At 35.0% G+C, this 21,357-nt stretch overlaps 1 protein-coding gene across 5 annotated transcripts; it reads left to right on the forward strand.

The window, feature by feature from the left end:
• LOC107638444 (small subunit processome component 20 homolog) lies at positions 279 to 20,919 on the forward strand. 5 transcript variants are annotated; one of them, XM_016341711.2, is made up of 31 exons: positions 283 to 558; positions 861 to 983; positions 2,546 to 2,703; positions 3,607 to 3,651; positions 3,858 to 3,936; positions 4,063 to 4,136; positions 4,796 to 4,902; positions 5,030 to 5,251; positions 6,108 to 6,314; positions 6,947 to 7,160; positions 7,243 to 7,314; positions 7,451 to 7,803; positions 8,039 to 8,228; positions 8,346 to 8,586; positions 8,668 to 9,007; positions 9,308 to 9,488; positions 9,607 to 9,747; positions 9,845 to 10,106; positions 10,210 to 10,791; positions 11,935 to 12,398; positions 12,847 to 12,983; positions 13,109 to 13,290; positions 13,381 to 13,758; positions 14,029 to 14,154; positions 14,750 to 14,815; positions 14,900 to 16,716; positions 16,793 to 17,072; positions 18,288 to 18,521; positions 19,466 to 19,984; positions 20,067 to 20,199; positions 20,462 to 20,919. In XM_016341711.2, the coding sequence occupies exons 1-31, from the start codon at positions 490 to 492 to the stop codon at positions 20,716 to 20,718; spliced, it is 8,253 nt and encodes a 2,750-aa protein (XP_016197197.1). In that variant the 5' UTR covers positions 283 to 489; the 3' UTR covers positions 20,719 to 20,919. The 5 variants fall into 5 exon arrangements, 3 of the variants coding, with proteins under 3 accessions (XP_016197197.1, XP_016197198.1, XP_020976116.1); XM_016341712.2 differs by having other exon boundaries at positions 8,346 to 8,565; XR_002360508.1 differs by lacking the exons at positions 19,466 to 19,984; positions 20,067 to 20,199; positions 20,462 to 20,919 and adding an exon at positions 17,494 to 17,719 and having other exon boundaries at positions 279 to 558; positions 18,288 to 18,394.

Genomic DNA, 21,357 nt, shown 5'->3' on the forward strand with positions numbered 1-21,357 from the left:
TTATAAAAAAATTGATCATTCTTAATAATTTTAATATTAAATTTTTTTTTATAATTAAATCTTTTTAATAGTCTTTTAGAATAATTTTTAAAAAAAAAAATATTTTTTACGTAATAAATAAATAAAAAAATACGTTTATATAATTATACTCAAACATAATTAATATATAATTTTTTTTATAATAAAATATCTAAACATAAAATTATTTTTAATAAATCAATTTCAACAATTTAGACAGCTGGGGTATTAATCCAAACCCTAAATCTCTGTTTGGATTCTGAGAAAGTGAGGAAAAATTTAGTAAACAAACAATGGCGAGGAATAACAGCGAGCCAAGCAAAGGTATTTGAGAATTAAGAAAGAAAAAGTGAAAAACGATGTGAGTTGCGACTTGCGAGGGATCTTTCAAGTTCTAAATATAATACATTCCATCACCGATTAAAGAGCAGTGGTGTGCTGCTACTACCTTCTCTTTAACCAAGACTCAACATGGCAACGGCATCGCACGCTCAAGCTGTCAAGTCTCTTAACAAATCCCCCGGCCGCCGCCGCTTCGTCGTAAGCTTCTCCTCTTCCGAAATAGAACCAGCCTTCACACTTCCCTCTGAATTAACCTTTATCTTTGTGCTTAAGCTTAGTCCCGGTTCTGCTTAAACCCTAAACCCTTGCCTACTTTTACTGAGTTTTATTTATTTATTTATTTTTAATTTTTTTAAAATATTCGTTATTATTGATGAAAGCTGTTTTATTCGGTTGGGTTGAAAATTTGTTCTTACGTGCTGCTAATTTGTGTGAATTGCTTGCTTGACACTTTTTGTTTTTATTTTATATTTCATTTACTGGGTTATTGAATTGTGCAGTTTAAATCCTTTTCTGAGAGAGTAGATGAGATTGATATCAACGTCTATCGGAGTCTTGAGAAGGTTAAAGCTGAGCCGTCTGAGGGTTCCTCATTTTTCAGAGACTGTCTTATAGAATGGAGGGTATGGTTATGGTTATTATGATACATTTAAGTTGCTGCGATTGCTATTTTCTTGCCTTTATGTATGAAAGGTTTCCATGTCCATTAGGCCTTCGCTATTGAAGAAATCCTACCTTGCTAACTACTATGTTTAACTAATTTATCTCGAGTAGTCGACAGTGGTCTTGCTCTTGTTAGACGGAGTTGCATAATAGCTTGAATAAGTTGTTTTTGTTATAGAGTAGAAATTGATTGATCTTTCGTGCACTAAAGATAAAATAATGTGGACCTTAGCTATCGTTAGTGCATGGTGCTTCTATAATGTTTTGCATGGGATTTAGTGTTTTTTGCAGCTTCATTGTGTCACATGTTTTTTGGACCTTTGTTGTTAAGCTGTAGTGATCACTTTATTTTCAGTGGGTGCTTTATCCTGTAACACTGTTTTTCATACAAAAATTTATGACGATATATGGAAAAATATGCATTTCACTTATGCTTGGTTGTTCTTCAGTTGTTGATTCTCTCTCTTTCTATTTTTGTGCATTCGGGATTTGTGCGTAAATATACATTTATTAAGAGAGCAAAGAAAGACTGCGTGTGAAACATGTTATTTAATCTTTTTGGTGACATGTCAATTAAGCTTCGTAGTATTTTAAGATAATTGCATAATCTGTGAAAAGAAAATGTGAGAGGAAGGCGTGGTGAGATGAAGCTTATCAGGTGGTGGGAGACATGGCATGGCTAATGTGTTGGCTGCAGAGTTATTTGGGGAAGGGTAAAAGTGGGGCGTTGAAGCAAGTGGTATAGGAGATTCAAGCAAATTTTCTTGCATAATGGGAGAGGAAGCATTGAAAAGTATAGTCTAAAAAATTCAGTTTTGGCTCATATGTTGTATTATGATTGGTGTGGGTTTCTTTGGAGTATACTTGAGAAGAACATGCGGGGTCTTGTATATTTTTGTGTCATACAATTTGAAAGATTAGAAGTAGGAGATGTTGAATGATCTTGTGGAACGTAAGGAATGGATAATCATGGTAGAAGAGTGTGATTTCAGATATATCATAGGACGTGGCATGGATATTTGCCTATTGATGGTTATTGCTGAAGGGAGGCTGTGGCGTTCAAGGTTTTATGTGAAGCATTACATGTTTGGTGATAAGTAGAATGCAATGCGACATCAAGTGAGAAGGGGCTGGAATCCGTGTGTACTGGGTTTTGTTTTGATTAGGGATAGTTATTATATTAGTAGTTAAAGGGTATGGATGTTGACAGTGATGTGGGAGGTTGTATTCATATTTCTTTTGGTTCTTTATGTTCTCCTGGGAGTTTCTTGACTGTTATGATCTAGTTCCCTTCCATGGAATGCGCCCCTTTTGTGTTTGGACACACTCTTTTCTTATTTAAGAAAAACATCTGTAATTATTCATCTCCTTGGAGATTTGAAATGAAGGGAGAAGAGAGTTTTGCTTCCTCTATCTTTTCCTTCTAATCCAGAAAAATAGAAAAAAATTTCGAGTGGCCTTTTACTTGATCTTTGCCATGTGCTAATTGGTATTTATTATTTGCTGCGTTGTTGAAACACAGGAGTTAAACACTGCCGAGGATTTCATCACATTGTATGAAGAGATTCTACCTTGTACACAATCATTGGCCTTGGTTCTCTTGCACAAGGAATCCTTAATCTCAAAACTTCTTTCTAGGTTGCACTTGAAAGCAAGGCTATCTGTTGAGCCTATTCTCAGGTATGCAGGCATTGCTTGGATTGCTTATCTTTTTGCATAGTGTGTTGCACATTAAATTGTGGAAAAAAAAAACATAATCTTATTTTGTTAAAAAATATTGATGTTGGTAGTAATTTTCTATTTGATAATGTTGAAAAAAAAGGATTTTTATCAGGATAGTTAGACTTCCCTTAGGAGGGTGGTAAGGAGTAGCATGGAGTGGGTTGGTCAAAGTCAAGTAATAAAGTAAACCATTTGAATTTGTTGAAGTCTGTCTTTATTTGTCAAAGTTTGATTTCAGTTTATTTATCAAGATTCTATTACAGCTTATATCCACATTCTAGAGGATCTAGATTAGCTTTAGTGAAGGAAAAATAACAAAACAATATATTGGGTAATTGGGTTCAATTAGTCAGTGTTTACATCTATATATATTTAGATATGCTCTTCTATTAAGCATCAACTCATTTGAGTACATGTTTTATGTTTTGTTGAATTCTGATTTGTACATAATAATTATAAACATAAGTTATTAATTATTTTAACAAAGTAGCTTTGGACTTGGTTAAGGGTGAGTTTTTTCCTTTAGGTTGTGTTTGGTAGGTGTCTTAGGATAGAAATACAAGGACAGGAGATAGAGACAAGACATAATAGTTGAGTCTCTCTCCTCTTCCCGCTGTCCCCAGTTTTTGGTTGGAAAGAAAATAATGCAAATTCTGTCTTAGGTAGAGATGTTTTCCTATTTCTATATTTGTCTCCTTCTCCAGCATGTTTGTGTCTACAAGTTTTTGTATTTATGTTATGGGACAATTACTAAACAGGTCTTTTGTGTTGGTTTTGCTATTCGATTACTATTTGAAGCTGTTGACATAATTCTCAATCCTTTCTTCCATACCCTTAAAACCTCAATGCTCTCTTCTGCAGGTTAATTGCAGCTTTATCCAGAGATATTCTGGAAGAATTTGTTCCGTAAGCTTCTGCTCGCTTTGACTTGGTGTTTTAGAAATTCTGGTCTTCTTATGCCTTAAACTTTTAGATATCATGTTTGTGTTTTTGTTTATTTCATGTATCAACTCTGTACATAGCCTTATTTGAAGGTTTCCCTATTATAAATATGCATTTTAAGGAAAATTCTCACTTGGCTTACTTATGGATTTCCATGTCGGTTTGGTTAGGCTGTTGCCAAGAATTGTTGATTCTTTGGTATCTCTTCTCAAAAGTGGGGGAGATAGGGAGCCAGATCTCATTGAGCAGGTACAAGCTTGTCTTGTCAGTGATATTCCTATAAGGAAAATATTGTTTTCCATTTTGCATTTGATGATTTCTCATTTCCCAACATAAATATGAAATATGAAACTTTATTTCTTCATTCTTATGCAGATCTTCACATCATGGTCATATATTATGATGTATCTTCAGAAATATTTAATTCACAACACCACTGAGGTGCTCAAGTGAGTTTCTGGATTACAGTTTTACTGTTTTAGTAGTTTCCTTGTTATCTATATGAAGTTTAACTATGCTGCAGTTGCCTGAAATACTCCTGAATGTATATGCCTTTACCTTCATATCTTTCTAAATTTCCTCATTAGACTTTCATCACTAATGAAAGTATATACTTTTCCCAATGAGCAGTGTTTGATGACATGGAAAGCATGTTGAGGTGAAATGCCAAAAAAATTGTAATTTATAAATATAAAAGCAAGAATTTAACGTAATTTTGGTCATAGTGAAGTAACAAAAGTATAATGTACTTTAGAACAGACATGTTGTGATTTGCTGGTAGTTTGTTTAGATGAGTACTTGATGTTACCTGATCAAACATATTTCCACCTTGCCTCAGCCCTTTTGACAATACTACATCACTTGGGCCGAGTGTTTAGTTATGACAGAAAACTGTATCTGGAAATATGGGGAAGATTCATGATTCTTTAGTAAGCAAACTGTAGTATATTGTTGATTACAAAAGGTTGAGAAACGGGTAGTTGATCATATTTTGTATTAGCCAACATGGCACAAGTTTAAATGTGAATGCCTATGCAGTATGCGTTTAATTTTTCAAATGGTAGTATTCTAAACTTTGTGGTTCTTTTCTTGACTATGATATATCAAGGGTCACAAAAGATTTGAGGTATTATCCAAAGGAATATGTCCAACAATTTATGGCTGAAGCAATGTCGTTTGTCCTGAGAAATGCCCCGGAGGAGCAGCTTAAACGAGGTGCTGATGTCATTCATTGTTTTCATTTACTGATCTCCCTTTGTCCCCTCCCTCCTTTTCTTTAACTGTGCATTTATTTATTTCTTTTGTTGGTTATGAAACTCTCCAATATTTTTTGGTGACATAGGAATTGGAAGAATCATTGCTGAAGCAGTGAAGGATCCATCTGCCTGCAGTGAATCAGCTGTTGGAGAATTGCTTTATAATATAATGAAAGGTTACTCTTCAAGGTTCCATTCGAAAGCAGAGCGAGTTATACAGTTATTGACTAGCAAAGCAATTTTTTCTATTGGTGATAAAGCCATCGGAAAAAGGGCAAATTTTGTTACTGATGATAAAGCTAACCAAGGCAAGCTTGTTTCTACTTAAATCCTCCTGCATATGTACGATAGAATAATATTTGGTTTGATTACACTAGCGGTTCCAAATAGTTTTACTCAATTTTCAAATAACTCCGTATAGTTCAAAAATTTGTAATCACTTTGCAAACTAAAATTTTGTAATTAGGTCCTTAAAGTTAATCACAGTTACAAAAAGGTTTCATTTAACATATTATACTGATAAATACATATTTTATGGTGCATCTGTTCAAGGTGTGGTACCATTTTCTTATCTAAAAGGTCCAGATTATGATGGTGGACAGAATCGACAATTTGTACTCACCTTATCCCTATTCTCTTTTTTACCCTCAACCCACTTCATTGGTGTGCTTGGCTATCTCTTCCCTCCTGCACTACCTTCTGTGATGGCACTCAGTGTCTAGCATCATCTAGGAGTGTCATGTGTTTGATGTTTAATTTTTCAGTTCAAAATATTTAGGATTACTTTTACAGAAGTATGATACTATTTAGATTATAAGTGGCAACCAGAGTAGAGGTTTATTCCTAGGCATGTTTCTGCAAAATTCTTAGTACTTTGGTCTGCAGTACTAAATGTGTTAAAACGTCATGTTAAGATGCTTATTTTGTTCATAAAAGGTAAGGAATGTAAATAATATTAATATTATATTAGTATTAATACTATGGTTGTTTGACTGAAACACAGCATTTTGATGTTCTAGACTCCAGCATGATTATTGTATAATTGTATTAAATAGATGCTCCTACTCTTGATTTTGTGGTGTTAGCAAGGTAGACTCTGACTAAACTTGTGATTGATTTCTAATGTTTCAAATAACATTATTTTTATCTCTGTCTCTATTTCAGAGTCCAGGTGTACCGTTTTGGAAATTGTAAAATCCGTTTTTAATAAATTATGTGACAGGATGGAGGCCAAAGAGCTGAGTTTGGTATGGGATTTCTTATATAAGGAAATAAGTGAATGTGTTAGTAGTGGAGATGTCAAGCATTTAAGACGCATTTTATCAGTTCTAGTTTCCGCTGTGAAGATGCAAAATGGGCAAAAGGTGTCTGGTGAGTTACAACGCTATATGTAATCTAATTTTCATTTTGCTCTGTTTGACTAAGGTAGGTAATTGACAAGGAAAATAAACTACAGTTGCCTGTTAGGAAACTGATCACATTCTTCCTTCCTTTTTGTTCTTAAATCTTTATTCCTTGATTTCTTTATAAGCTTATTTATATGACTTTTTATTCAGTCTTAAGATACCCCAAGGTCAAATCTATTCTTTCGTGTTTGTCCCCATAATTGGGTTCTAATTTTAACTGCACTTATGTTTGCCAGATTATAAGCTGTTGGCATCTAATTGTGATAAAAGCGAGTGGGTGATTGGGTTGAGTTCTAGTGCTATCACCTGGATTGAGATTATTGTTCCTTATCTTCTTCAGTTCTTCCTTCATTGAAATTATGTGTTGTATTGAAATAATTTTTCAAATGAGTTCAGTTGATTAAGATTATCCCCTTTTTTTAAATCCTTTAATTTTTCAAATAATGTATTGTATTGAAATTAGTTTTTCTACTTTTAATATTGTATGCGTTATCTCAGGATACTGTGCAATTTCTTTCCATGAAAAAAGTTAATTTAGTTGTCCATGTCCTTCTTTCTTTTCCCCCTTCTAATTGTAACTGCACTTACATCTGTCAGATTATAAGCCTATGCTTGAACTTGTTCGGCTGCTTGTGGGAACCTTTATCGCACCAGATGGATTTGTTGAGTCACAAGAAGACCTACATTTGGTGGTTAATGAGATTTTGGAATTAATGTTGGTCATTCTCAGTGGGCTCTGTAGTTACAACCCATCAACGATATCAGAGTGTGCGTTACAGTGGGATCCAATTTTTAAATCAAGAAGCTCATGGTAATGACTGTAGTGATGCATTTGCATTACTTGCATGTTTTAAAACCTTCTTGTTCTTGACATGTTAGAGTTTTGGTTCCAGTTTGACGGACTTTATCAGACAACTGCTACAAAAGGAACTTTGTGCACTTGCGTTTGGAAGTAATGTTATAAGGTAATATTTTTGTATGTGTTCGTGTGCATGCACGTTAGCCTGTCTCTCTGTCTCTCTGTTTCTCTTTCTATGCATAAAAAGGTTGTAGTTTAGTACTTCCCGACTTCTATATTTGACTTATCTCATGATTTTTTAGAGCAATAAATGATCTAATGGAGAGTTCAGAAGAAGAGGCGATACACCTGTTACAGTACTTCTGCGAGAAAATGCAATTAAGTACACAGAAGTTGGACTTTCTGGATGAAACAGGCGTAGAAGCATTAGCTAGTTTATCCAACCGTTTGCAAGGGGCTATCATTAACTGGACTGATAAAATAAATGATATTTCACGTACCGGTGTATCAGAAAATAATAAAATTGATGAAAAAGGAATGGCACGGATATGGGGGATTGTGAGCTGCTATTCTCATATGTCTATTGTTGAGACCAATCCATCCTTGTTGCTGAATCTCATGAATGCTATAGATCAGCTTCTGACGGTTAAAGCTGGTATTGCTTCATTCCTTGTGCAAAATGTGACTTTTTCTAATGGGAATCCTATTTGAACTGACCAAGTTTATACCAAAGCTGATTTTTCATTGCCCCTATTTCTATCGTGTTCACTATCATGAACACTCTTGTTTTGAGAAAAATGTTTAGTGCTTGGGTTATGCTAGGATACCTGTATTCATTAATGCTATGTCATTTCTTATATTTTTCTGTACCTTCTGTTTCTAATCTGCAGACTATATTCATTCAACTAGAAAAGCCTGGGAAAGCATTATAGGTTCTTCGCTGAGTTCTTATAGCAGGCTGTATAGCTACAGCAGGATTGTAACTGATGAAACTGGAAGGTTTTTAACTCTTGCAAAACGATACAAGTCATCTTCACAAGTCTTGTTGGGTGTTGCTGATTATTTGGACTACAAGTATGGGTATGTGGATGTGTTTTAGTAATAACTCTTGTTTTCCATTCTTAATCGAATTGAGTCAATAATTTTACAAATAGTTAGAGTTTTGTACTTGTATAACACTCCACTTGTATGTTGTAGCCCTCTGGAAGACAATGGGTCTATTATGTGTGATTCAGAACTTGAAAAAGGGATTACAGGTGCAGTGACAGAGTTCGCTGATAATTTGCACGATCCATGCAAGGAGATTCGCATTTCAACTCTTAGAATACTTTGTCGTTACAAAGTTGGTGGTGAGACTTCATCAGGAGATCAGCCTCCTGAGAAGAAAAGGAAAACTGAAGTTTCTCCGATTTCAAAAGTAAATTGCACAGGATATAATGTATGTATCTTTTATGTTTGCTGGCATCATCGTATTTTAACTTGAGATTTTATATGAGTGCTTATTTTGGTGAAATGACAGGCTCTCGTGTTGCTCCTCTCGATTGAAAAAACTCCTATTTCAATATCTACAAGCAGAAGCATTCAGCAATTGATCTCCAAGATACAGATGGACCTATCTGCTGGAAGGATTCCGCAATTATATGTTCTTCTTGTTTTGAATGGATTGTTAGGCATCTTGAATAATCGATTTAGCGACCTTTGGGATCCTATATTAGAATGTATTGCTGTATTGATTAGCAAACATTTTTCACTGGTATGGGATAACTTCATTGGTTATCTGGAAAAGTGCCAATTAAAACTACGTACCACTTTCAACTTGCATGATGGTGTCAATGGTGCATTACTTGATCAACCAACGTGTAAGTTTGTTGATTCTCATCGGATCTTAGGTTCATTCTTGCTCTCATGCTTATCTTTTTGCATGTAGTGTCCTAGATGATAGGACTGGCATGATAATTGGTTGGGGAATCTGGCTATTTAATATATGCTGTGTAAATAGAACGGTCTTGGTTGGTTTGTATGCATTTAAGTAGTTGGTAAATAGGTATTTTTATATGTTCTATAAACATTTTCACTAAAATGTTCAAATCCTGGTAAGCAAAATATTTTTGTAATTCCCATTCTGCTGGTTTGGTAATCAACTTCATTTTTTTTTTCAGGTCTACTTGATTGTTTTGATTTATTTGTCAATCTTGCGTATGATAGTACGCCGACTGTAACAATATTATCACTCTTGCTAAAAGCTTTACAGAAAATTCCAAGTGTTGTTGAACCTCGCTCCCGGCAATTCATTCCATTATTTTTGAAGTTCTTGGGATACGAGACTCATGATCTTGAAAGGTGAAGTCTAGTGGATTTTGTCTCCTTGTAGGATAGGAGTCATAGTTAAAACTTTATGGACTTGAAGTGTTAAATTATCTGTTTGATAATTAATTTTCCTTTGTAAAACTAAGTGCAGTGTAGGGCAGTTTGAGTCATGTGCTTGCAAAGGCAAAGAGTGGAAGACCATCTTGAAAGAATGGTTAAACTTGTTCAAGCTGATGAAAAATCCCAAGTCATTCTACTCAGGTCAATTTCTTAAGGAGGTCCTGCAGAACAGGTCAGTTGTACATCTCTGCATTATTATTTGTTAATGGCTGTTACCTATTTGAAAGTTGAAATGCGATTTTATTTTATTTTTTTGGGTGTTTTGGCAGGCTTCTTGAAGAAAGTGATCCTGAGATACAAATGAGAGTTCTGGATTGCCTGTTGATCTGGAAAGATGATTACCTTTTGCCATATGATGGACATCTGAGGAACTTGATCAATTCCAAAAATTTAAGGGAGGAACTAACAGCATGGAGTCTATCGAGAGAATCAGGCTTCATTGAGCAATGTCACCGTGCTTATCTTGTGCCATTAGTTATTCGTCTTCTAATGCCAAAAGTACGAAAGCTTAAAGGACTTGCATCTCGAAAGGTATATGCAACTTATGCTTCTTGAGGATTTTGCCTGTTAACATATATTTTTGTCAGTTTCTTCTCATTTGTTTTACTCTTATGATCTTAAATGCCTTCTGTAGAAAGCAAGCATTTGTCATCGGAAAGCTATTCTAAGCTTCTTGGCTGGACTAGATGTCAATGAGCTGCCACTTTTCTTTGCATTACTGGTAAAGCCATTGCAAATAGTTAAGAAAAATGATGGGCTTGTGAACTTGTTTTGGTCCTTATCTGGAGGCTCCATTAGTGAATTTCAAGCATTATCTTTGTTACAATATTTCACTTTGGAAAATATGGTAACTCTACCCTGGAAAAAGAAATATGGTTTTTTGCATGTCATTGAAGACATTGTTGGGGTTTTTGATGAAATGCATATTAGCCCTTTTCTTGATCTATTAGTGGGGTGTGTTGTTCGAGTATTGGAGAGCTGTACTTCAAGTCTTGACAAAGCAAAAGAACCAAACAGGCTTCCTTTAGATCAAAGAAAGTCTGGCATCAATGTCGATTCCCTTCATAAGGACACTGGGCTTCCTACAGATCAAAGCAATTCTGGGACCATTGCTGATCCCCTTCTAGAGGATGGTGGGCTTTCACTAGATAGTGTTGATTTTGGGACTAATATAAAATCCATTCAAGAGGACAGTGATCCAGAAAATCAAGTTGTGGTAATATTCTGTTTATGCTGAATTTAAAGTTTTATATGTACGAACTACCTGTATGAGCTTGAGGAAGAAATTCATGTTTAATAACAGGTGCCCGTACAAATGATGATAAGCACTGAGATGTGTGTTTCTGTAAAAAGACAGACTATGCACAAAAATAGTAAACTGCTTGAGTTGTATTTAGCACTGTGATAAGCAAGAGGAGTTTCTTACATTAGCTTATTATTCTTGCCACAAAGGAAATACCCAGCCCATAATAGTGGGATAATTAACCTTCCCAACTAATCTTCAGTATCTCTCATATTCTAATATGGCTCTTTCTTATTTGGTAATTGTTTAGTTTTTGTCTCCATATGACTATCGACTCACCTATCCATCCAGCATATACTAGTTTCTTTAGAATATATCCCATGTGTATCTTCTTTTGTGACATACCACTCCCATAGCTAGAAAAAAGCAACCTCTTATAAGGAAAATAGAACTTACCCATGTCCTCTATTCAGAAAATCTTCACACGATCAATATTATGTTAACTGTATCCTCAACATAGACCATTATATCACATAGTAGCTGGGAGAAGTATGGCGGTGTTAACATTCCAAAACTTTTGGACAAAATGGTCCTTGCTAAACCAAGCCACAATGGATTGTTTTAGTCTAAAAGGGAGACACATATCCCTTAACAAGACTTTCTTTAAATCAACAAAATTTTCCATTTGTGACATTCAACTGTTGTTTTCTTGGTAGATGGGGGAGTTAACTCCCTGTTGCCCATGGTGTTCTCCAATATGTATGTTATCAATCATGGCTTACCTCCATCTTAGACGAGCAATCACCTCATGAATTCTACTCACAATTGTAATATTTATATGTACAAAATAATGAATACATCTTATGTTTACTAGAAAATAATAATGAATTAGATAAGTTTCTGTGACTTCTAAATGTTGATGCTTACCATCCATCATATACTATAACTTTTTCTATTTCCAACTATACATGGATTTGCTTTCACATATTGCTCGTTTTTATTGTTTCTTATTGTCTTGTTGTTGTTTCATGGTAACTGAAAGTGGATTGACTGTTTCTCCCGTGATCCATGCTGTCTGTTTTATTTATTACTCTATTTTTCAATTTGTTTGTGCAGAGTGGAAATACTTTGAAGCAACTCAAGGATATGAGATCTCTGTGCCTGAAAATTGTTTCTGTTGTCCTCAATAAATATGAAGATCATGAATTTAGTTCTGATTTGTGGGACCGATTCTTCTCTGCAGTAAAATCACTGATTGCTAAATTCAAACAGGAGACTGCTACTAGTGAGAAACCAAGTTCACTGTTGTCTTGCTTTGTGGCCATGAGTGGAAACAATAAACTGGTAGCACTATTACGCACAAGGGAGAGTCTTGTACCTGATATATTTTCAATTATCTCTCTCAAATCAGCTTCTGAAGCTGTACTATATAGTGTTATGAACTTTGTTGACAACTTGTTAAGCCTTGACAATCAATTGGATGATGAAGACAATCCTGCTCGGAGAGTTTTGCTTTCACATATTAAAGTACTTATAGACAGCATGTGGTGTTTATTTGGAAGTGATCGTTCAGTCAAGAGGTATTAGCTAATTTTATGACTGTGCTTGGATAATGATGTTTGTTTTTTAATGTTGACACTTTCCGTAATTTGAATTTCTGTTATTGCTTAGCTTATCTTTGGCTTAAACTGGGAAATAGTTATGGTAGAACATGATTTTTTCTTTCATGTGAAAACTAGCTATTTATACTTTGACAAACAATTCTTTGAAGTACTGCTGAATATAGCTCAGTCAAATGAAATGAAAAGTTAACAAGATGTAGTAAATACTTACATTATTGGGCTAAGTGCGGTCTTAGCATTTTTTGTTTATTCATTTTTTAATTTTGGGGTATTTCTGAAAGGACATGATAATCTTATAAAGTAATATGGAACAAAAATCTGCTTTTATGTATAGAATTACTTGGGGAAACAGGGATATATGCAGTTAACATTTTGCTTTTGTATGTTTGAATTTTTCCTTGATCAGAAAGCTGATCAGATCTCCTGGGGAGACAGTGATAAGAATTTTCAAATTCTTACCCAAGTATATCAAGGAGTCAGAGTTGGCAAAGAAATTTGTGGAAATATTGCTTTTGTTTATAGGAAAGAAAACTGCAAGTTCTGGTGAGACAACCGCATATATCTCTAGTTGCTGTCATGCTGTGTTCTTCCTTTTTAATTGCAGATAGTTTAATTCACATCCATTGCTCTGTGTTTCTTTTTTATTTTTATTTTTTTTTTACCCATAGATTTATGTCTTGAAGTTTTGCAAATCATTCAAAATATTGCCCCGATATTGGGAGATGGAAGTACCGCTAAAATTCTAAGTGCGCTTTCTCCTTTATATATTTTGGCTGAGCTGGATATGCGTTTGAGAATCTGTGATGTTCTTGACGCCCTTGCAGCATCAGATGCATCTGTACTCTCAGTGGTAATTTTGATCTTTAGTCCCTGTTCATAGCCATTTGTATTGTTTGCTGTCAGCTCTTTGATATCAAATTGTGATTTTGTTGGGATGCAGGCAAAGATACTTCGCCAGCTGAATACAACATCAACTCTGGGTTGGCTTGATCATGATGCCATTTTGGATGCTTACAGGATAATCGATAATGATTTCTTTGCAAGTGTTCAAGTTGAACATGCATTACTTGTTCTATCCCACTGTGTGCATGACATGTCGTCAGAGGAAACAACTTTTATGTATAGTGCCTATAGTTCATTGCTATCATTTGTTGAATTTTTTGGTCTAATCCTTTGCAAAGAAGGAAACAGTGAACAATTGTCAATGATGAAGAACATTGATGATTGTTGGACAAAATCATGCGTCCAGCGTGTAACACAGAAATTTCTGTTAAAGCACATGACAGAAGCAATGGATGGATCACTTTCTGTTAGAAAGGTATTGGGTTGCTGGACTTGTGTGTATTTCAAGACGTATCAAGTTAGGCATGTATGCGCATTGATCTTGACTTATATCATGTCCCCTCCTTAACTTGTCTGCCTACATATATAAGATTTCTTTCCTTAAACTCATGCATTGATGGATGATTAGAAGAGTAAACCATCATTATATAGATATTTTCATTACTGATTGAAGATTTTAACTGAAATTACCAATAACTAATTTCTTAAATCCTCTACTCTTTAACACTGGTTGATCTGGTTTCAGGGATGGCTGAAATTGTTGCATCAAATGGTATTAAAGCTTCCAGAAGTGTCAAACCTGAAATCACTTACTGTCCTGTGCCACGAGAGTGATGAAGTCAATTTTTTTGAGGATATAACTGATCCGGTGGTAAGTTTCTGTTCAACCTAAGATCTATTCAACATATGGGATATTAGGTGCAGTTGATACATGATTCGTGTCATGGGCCTAACTATTAAGCTTGCACAAGTTGTTCACCTAATAGTGTTTGTGAGAGAGAGCGAACAGTAGAAGAGTCTTTACGTGCGTTATTTAGGAGATTCTATCCTAGCTGGCACTAGCTCTAACTACCAAACAGATCAGCTTAACTGTTTCTAATTCTTCTGGATGCTTGTAGACTTTTACTCCGCTGATTCTATTACTTCTGCTATATATTTGGTTCTGTAACTATTTGTAATAACCGAGTTGCAAGTCAATAATGGAAAACTGATTGTGTCCAAATCTACTATTAGTTTCCTAGGTTTCATTTGATTGAACAGATATGAAGCTTTATATGCTAAATGTTACATGATTAATGTCTGCCAGCTGTTATTTCCTGATGCGACAACCTGCTGCTGCCGTTCCATGATGTAGTCAGAAACACTACTATATTGTCCTGCATTCAATAATTAGTCTGTAAATTTTTGTGGGATCATTCAGTAGCTTGTAGAATTTACATTTCACGTAATTCCATGTGGTACTGCAGATCCGTAAGAGAGTGAAGGCATTGTCATTGTTTAGGAAGGTCATCAGCACAAACAAATTATCAGAGGTGATAACTATATCCTTTCAACTGGAAGTATCTTTTATCCATCTTAGTTGCTGGTGTATAATTTTTATTTTTGTTAACTTGCAGTTCATTATTGAGAGGGTTTTTATGCGACTCTACTTCAACATGATGTTAGATGAGAAAGAAGGAAAGGCAGAGCATATGAAAAATGCATGCATAGAGACTGTTGCTTCTGTAGCAAGTCAGATGGAATGGAAGTCATACTATTCATTGTTGATCAAATGTTTTCAGGGAGCATCTAGTAGTCCAGACAAGCAAAAATTCTACATACGCCTGATTTGCTGTATTTTGGACAAATTTCACTTTTCCGAACTTTCCTACACTAAAGAACCTAAGGAATCTTTGGGTGGTGTTTCTGAGCTTGCAGTAGCTGACACTGTTTCTTCTGATAACAGCAACTGTGGCACTTCTGGTGTGAACCCAGATATCCAAACTAGTCTTCATAAAGTTGTCTTCCCCAAGATACAAAAACTGCTAGATTCTGACTCTGAAAGGGTTAATGTAAATATCAGTCTTGCAGCTCTAAAATTGGTTAAGTTACTTCCAGGCGATGTCATGGACACGTATCTTCCCACCATTTTGCACCGAGTCTGTAACTTCTTAAAGAATCATTTAGAAAGTATCAGGAACGAAGCTAGGTCTGCACTGACCGCATGTTTGAAAGAACTTGGATTGGAATACTTGCAATTTATTATCAAGGTTTTGCAAGGTACCTTAAAACGGGGATATGAACTTCATGTCTTGGGATACACACTTAATTATATTTTGTCCAAGTGTCTTTCTGGTCCAGCCAATGGAAAGATTGATTACTGCTTGAAGGATCTTCTTTCTGTTATAGAGAATGACATTCTCGGAGATGTTGCTGAGCAAAAGGAGGTGGAAAAGATAGCTGCTAAAATGAAAGAAACAAGGAGGAAGAAGTCATTTGAAAGCTTGAAACTGGTTGCACAAAACATTACATTCAAAACCTGTGCATTGAAGCTCCTTGCACCTGTGACAACTCATTTGCAGAAGCATGTTACACCCAGTGTAAAAGCAAAATTGGAAAATATGTTGCTTCATATAGCTGCTGGTATTGAAAGCAACCCATCAGTACATCAGACTGATCTATTTGTCTTTCTTTATGGCATTATTGATGATGGCTTTAAAGATGAGAGTGGTTGGCATGAGAACAAATTGATGAAATTGGAAGATAAGGATGAGTTTAAAAATGCTAAAAGAATTTCTACAGGCCGGCTAGTTGCTGGTGGCTTATTGGGTTCACACCTCATTACAGTGTTTGGTCTCAGAATATTGCATAAACGTCTAAAGGGTATGAGACAGGATATGAAAAGTGAAAATACGTTATCCTTATTAGATCCTTTTGTTAAGCTATTAACTGATAGCTTAAGCTCAAAGTATGAGGATATCTTGTCTTCTTCCCTTGGATGCCTTACTATACTGGTGAAACTGCCTTTACCGTCTCTTCAAAAACAAGCCGAGAGAGTAAAGGCTGCTCTTTTTGATATTGCGCAGAATTCAGTGAGCTCTAGTAGTCCTTTAATGCAATCATCCTTAACTTTGCTGACTGCGCTTTTGCGGAACACCAAAATTTCTCTTGCAACAGATCAAATACATCTATTAGTTAAGCTGCCTATATTTGTTGATCTTGAAAGAAATCCATCTTTGGTGGCCCTTTCACTTCTAAAGGGTATTGTCAGCCGCAAGCTGGTTGTACCTGAGATATATGACCTTGTTACTAGGGTAGCTGAATTGATGGTGACAAGTCAAATGGAATCAATTCGCAAAAAATGCAGTAAAATCTTGTTGCAATTTTTGCTTGATTATCGGCTCTCAGAAAAGCGTTTGCAGCAACATCTAGACTTCTTGCTCTCAAATTTGAGGCAAGTATTCTGGACTATTCTGTGTCTCGTATGTACTAAGTATGATTTAGGCTCATTGGTGTTCTAACTGTTACAGGTACGAGCATTCAACTGGACGGGAATCTGTTCTTGAGATGATTCACGCTATTATTGTCAAATTTCCAACAAGTGTTTTGGATGAGCAGTCACAGACATTGTTTGTCCATTTGGTAGCTTGCTTGGCCAATGATAATGATAATATTGTTCGCTCAATGAGTGGAGCTGCCATAAAGAAGCTTATTGGTTCTGTTAGTCCAAATTTTCTGAATTCTATGCTTGAGTATGCTCTTGCTTGGTACTTGGGTGGCAAGCAACAACTATGGGGCGCTGCCGCACAGGTGATGTATTCTAAAATTTCTCGGTAATTATGTTGTTGTGATGTGTGAACTTTATTGTAGGTCACAATTGTACTATATCATGAGAATTTGAGTTCTATAATATCACTCCTTGGTTGTAGTACTAGTTGGAATTAGTATGTCGATCGCACGAGGCATTTGAATTATCTTGGAAACTGTGAATGCAAGGGTTTAACCTAGAAAATGCTCTTCATTAGGTAAGTGAAATGACACCTCAGGTTTTACCACATTAAGGGAATGGCAGTGGAATATTTTATGGTGCATTTATTAACCTCAGTTTCACATCCTCTATGTTATTTAGAGGCTTAGATGTAGTTAGTCATTCAGTACTTGACACTTTAGTGGGAAAACTTAAGAGCAAACTTTTCTTATTATGAGATGCTTCTGGTTCTTTTTACTGTAGATGGTATTATCCTGGAGGTAAGGAAACAGAGAAAATTCATTGCGCACATGCTTGCTTTTGGTTTCCCATATAGGGCACAGAGGTTTAGCATCAAAATATGGTGCCAAGAGCCAACTGTGGTGTATTGTTAATCTCTATGGTCTTTCAGAGTGGTGAATTGTGAGGTGAAACTGTGTCTTCCTGGCCTTGTTGACCTGTCAAATAATGCGGTAGGAATGCCATTAAGGTTATGTTCCCATCGAACTTCTGTAACCTAGAGCATGAATTGAAATCTGGCTTTGTGAAGTTGGAATCTAATTTGATTACCAAACTTGCACATTGCCTTTGGACAAGCTTCTACCAATGTGACAATCCTGTTCTAAATATTGGAGTCACTTTCATTTTATTTTGTCATGGGATGTAATTCAGAATTTTTTGAATTTATTCAATTATTATAATAGATATGATTAGTTATTTTGGGAAATTACTATTAAGCAATTATAAGTTCATAATTGTAAGAGGTGTCCACATAATGATATACATTGTAAAGGCTCTGTACAGTTTTGGTTAAAGAAACACAAGTTATTCGGTATTCACCATATTAGTCTCTTCTTTCAAGTGGAATCTTTCTCTGCTGAGTTGTTAAGGAAAAAGAAGAACGACTTGCGTACTTTTCAAGAGAAATCAGTTATCACCAATCTATTTGTTGTTTCATATGTCCAAATTTATTCTCTTTAACTAAGTTATTCTAGCATAGCACATTTTTGTTTTCCTGTTTGCTTCATTTGTATTGAAATTGGAAATTGTTGACATAGGTTTTGGGGCTGCTGATTGAGACAGTAAACAAAGGATTCCGTAAACATATAAATTGTATTTTGCCAGTGACTCGCCGAATCTTGCAGTCCACCATACTTGCAGTCACAGAAGGGCAAGTGGGCTTTTCAGATGAATCCACTGTTCCCTTTTGGAAGCAGGCATACTATTCTCTTGTTATGTTAGAGAAGATGATTCATCAGTTCCATGATATATGCTTCTCAAAGGATCTTGAGGTAAACTTCTTTGTGCCTTCCTTTCTATATTTATATATTCAGACTTAAGATGACATTTATATGTGTTGCTTATGTCTTGTTTCTCTACAGAATTTGTGTGTGTGTGTGTGTCTCTGTGATTGTGAGGTGATAGATAGTGATTGACTGCATGAAATAAATAATTGGTACTTTCTATGCTTAAATGTACGAGAGTTTCGGCTTTTGGTTTGGAAAACCTGGTTGGGGATAATATGTCCAAGTCTGGATGGTAAGAGATATGGGTTTCTATAACATTTAATGTTGAACCAGCCATTTTATGTCTCTACTTTAACAGAATATGCAAGTGTATTCTTTTTGTTTGCTGTTATCTGATTTATAATTTTCATTTATTTTTGGGTTTTGAGCACAAGTTATGAAGAAAAAAATATGGCTTTATATTTTAAGAAATTTCATTTTATAGTTTGATTTGGTTTGTTTGATAATTATTGGAAAGGAGCAACACTAGAGGTGTTCTGGATTTGAAGGAAAATCTAGTGTGATACTTTGTGTGTTAAAAGATCAGCCCTTGTAATATCTTAAGTTGCCAGGGATTGTATTTGACACCTACACACGTGAACATTTGACTTAATTGTGGACATTTGACTTAATTGTGGACATTGTATAGATCTATTTTACTGTGTTGTAAACATGCGTTTTGATTTTAATTATGAACAATAGAATTGCATGGTTTTGATACTGCTTTTCCATAATATTTTTACTATCTTGAAATAGCATACTTTAAAGTCCAGGTGGTTCTGCTGTGTTCTTTGGCCGCATATAATCAAAATAAATGTTGCCAGCCATTCGTTGTCCTTTCTACAAGCATTACCACTCTGAAGAATTAAAATTTTTCCATTTTAGTTTCCCCCTTTCAAATTTCGTTAACAAGCACACTGACAAACTTTTTTCTTCTGCCGCATATTAAGGATACATGGGAAGCAATTTGTGAGTTGCTTTTGCACCCACATTCATGGATACGTAGTAGATCAGCTCGCCTCATAGCGTTATACTTTGCTCGTGTAAATGCTAGCAAAGAGAACAATCAAAGCTCCTTAAGACACTATTATCTTACAAGTCCAAGTAGACTTTTTTTAGTAGCTACTTCCCTTTGTTGCCAACTCAAAATGCCACTCTTAAATGATGCTGACAGTAACCTGATGACCCAGAATATTGTGTTTGCTATTTGCGGTGTCCATTCTTTAATGGATGCGCATATAGATCCCCCTGCATTCTGGTCTACACTTGAGCAACATGAGAAGGACCGGTTCCTTAAAGCTTTTGACTTGCTTGATTCAAGAAAAGGAAGGTTCTTCATGTACTCAACTTCAACCTCTCTTGTCCGTTCAGATAACAATCTTCCAAAAGTTGATAGCACCCAATGCGTACTTGTCTCACTATTGCTTCGGAAAATGGGGAAAATCGCCCTTCAAATGGATGCTATTCAGGTCGATATGCAAATTCTAGATCCGCATTCTTTATCTTGATAAATGTGTTCATCACTGATATTGTTTTGCTTGTTTAATGCAGATGCGAATAGTCTTCGATAGTTATGGAAATATCATGTCACGGATTACGCAGGATGACTGCGTGCGCTATGGGCATGAGGTCCTGTTACCTCTTTATAAAGTTTGTGAAGGCTATGCTGGAAAAGAAGTTGATGGTTAGTCTTCCTATTTCTTAACTAGGGGTTGTAGGCAAATTTAACTTTGTTAACTCAAATCTCAAGGGGCATGTCTTGTTATAACTTTGAACCATCGGAAAAATTTTAATGGATTTCGACTGTGTATGTTAGCAAGACTTACTCTTGGAGTAAGTGAATCCCCACCCTAGAAGATTGGAAGTTGTGTTCCCTAGGTTTTCTTGTTTTCTTCTTTCATGGGATCTTTTCTGGCAACTTACTGAGTTTGGTTCTTTCCTTCCAGATGATCTGAAGAAGTTGGCAGAAGAGACCTGTAGGAAAGTGGAGAATATTTTGGGTACTCAAAGCTTCGTTCAAATTTACAACCTTATCAGGAAGAACCTTAAGTTGAAAAGGAATAAGAGGAAACAGGAGGAAAAGCTCATGGCTGTTGTTAATCCGATGCGAAATGCCAAACGGAAGATGAGAATAGCTGCGAAGCAACGTGCCAACAAGAAGAGAAAGATCATGACATTTAAAATGGGGAGATGGATGCACTAATTGATGGTGATGTTGGACGGAGGAGAAAATTTCAACACATGGATTCACTAACCCTTCATAATGTTGATATAAATTAAAATTTAGATGATGCTCATCTTACCGAGGAGTCGCCATCTTGACGCACAAATTAGGCATGTCTCTGTCTCACCGGTGAAGGCTTTTTTTTTCAATATATTTAAACTAGAGTGAGTCCACAAAGAAGTAAATTAATTATATTATATAGTGTATTTTAATAAGTGATATATTATTTAAAAATTAATTAAATAATATATAAATTAATGTTAAATTTAAATTATTTTATATTAAAAATATTTTAAAGAATATTTATTTAATAATTTGTATATAATTTTTTATAATTATTCAATTAAAATATAATATAAATTAAAATATAATTTATTATTTAAAAAATTTGAATATCTATTTTTAAAAAAAAACAGACTTTTTATATTAGAATTATGCAAAATTATATCTTCATTTGTTGCTTCTATTTTTATATTTATTTTAGTTGTCATAGTTTGTCTTTTCATATGGTGTTTTTTGAGTTGTAAACAATTAAAAAATATTTTAAAAATAAATGAGAATAAAAATACCAAAAGTATAAATTAGTTTTATAATTATGATAGATTTGAATATATAAAA

Source organism: Arachis ipaensis, chromosome B04 (assembly GCF_000816755.2).
Source record: "Arachis ipaensis cultivar K30076 chromosome B04, Araip1.1, whole genome shotgun sequence".
Lineage (NCBI taxonomy): Eukaryota > Viridiplantae > Streptophyta > Magnoliopsida > Fabales > Fabaceae > Arachis > Arachis ipaensis.

Bases quoted from the DNA above. Each gene is read 5' to 3' on its own strand.
- LOC107638444 (XM_016341711.2), top strand. From the start codon at position 490: ATGGCAACGGCATCGCACGCTCAAGCTGTCAAGTCTCTTAACAAATCC. The intron at 8,229-8,345 runs GTATGTGGATGT...TGTATGTTGTAG, and splicing joins TATTTGGACTACAAGTATGG to CCCTCTGGAAGACAATGGGT. The intron at 18,522-19,465 runs GTAAACTTCTTT...CCGCATATTAAG, and splicing joins GCTTCTCAAAGGATCTTGAG to GATACATGGGAAGCAATTTG.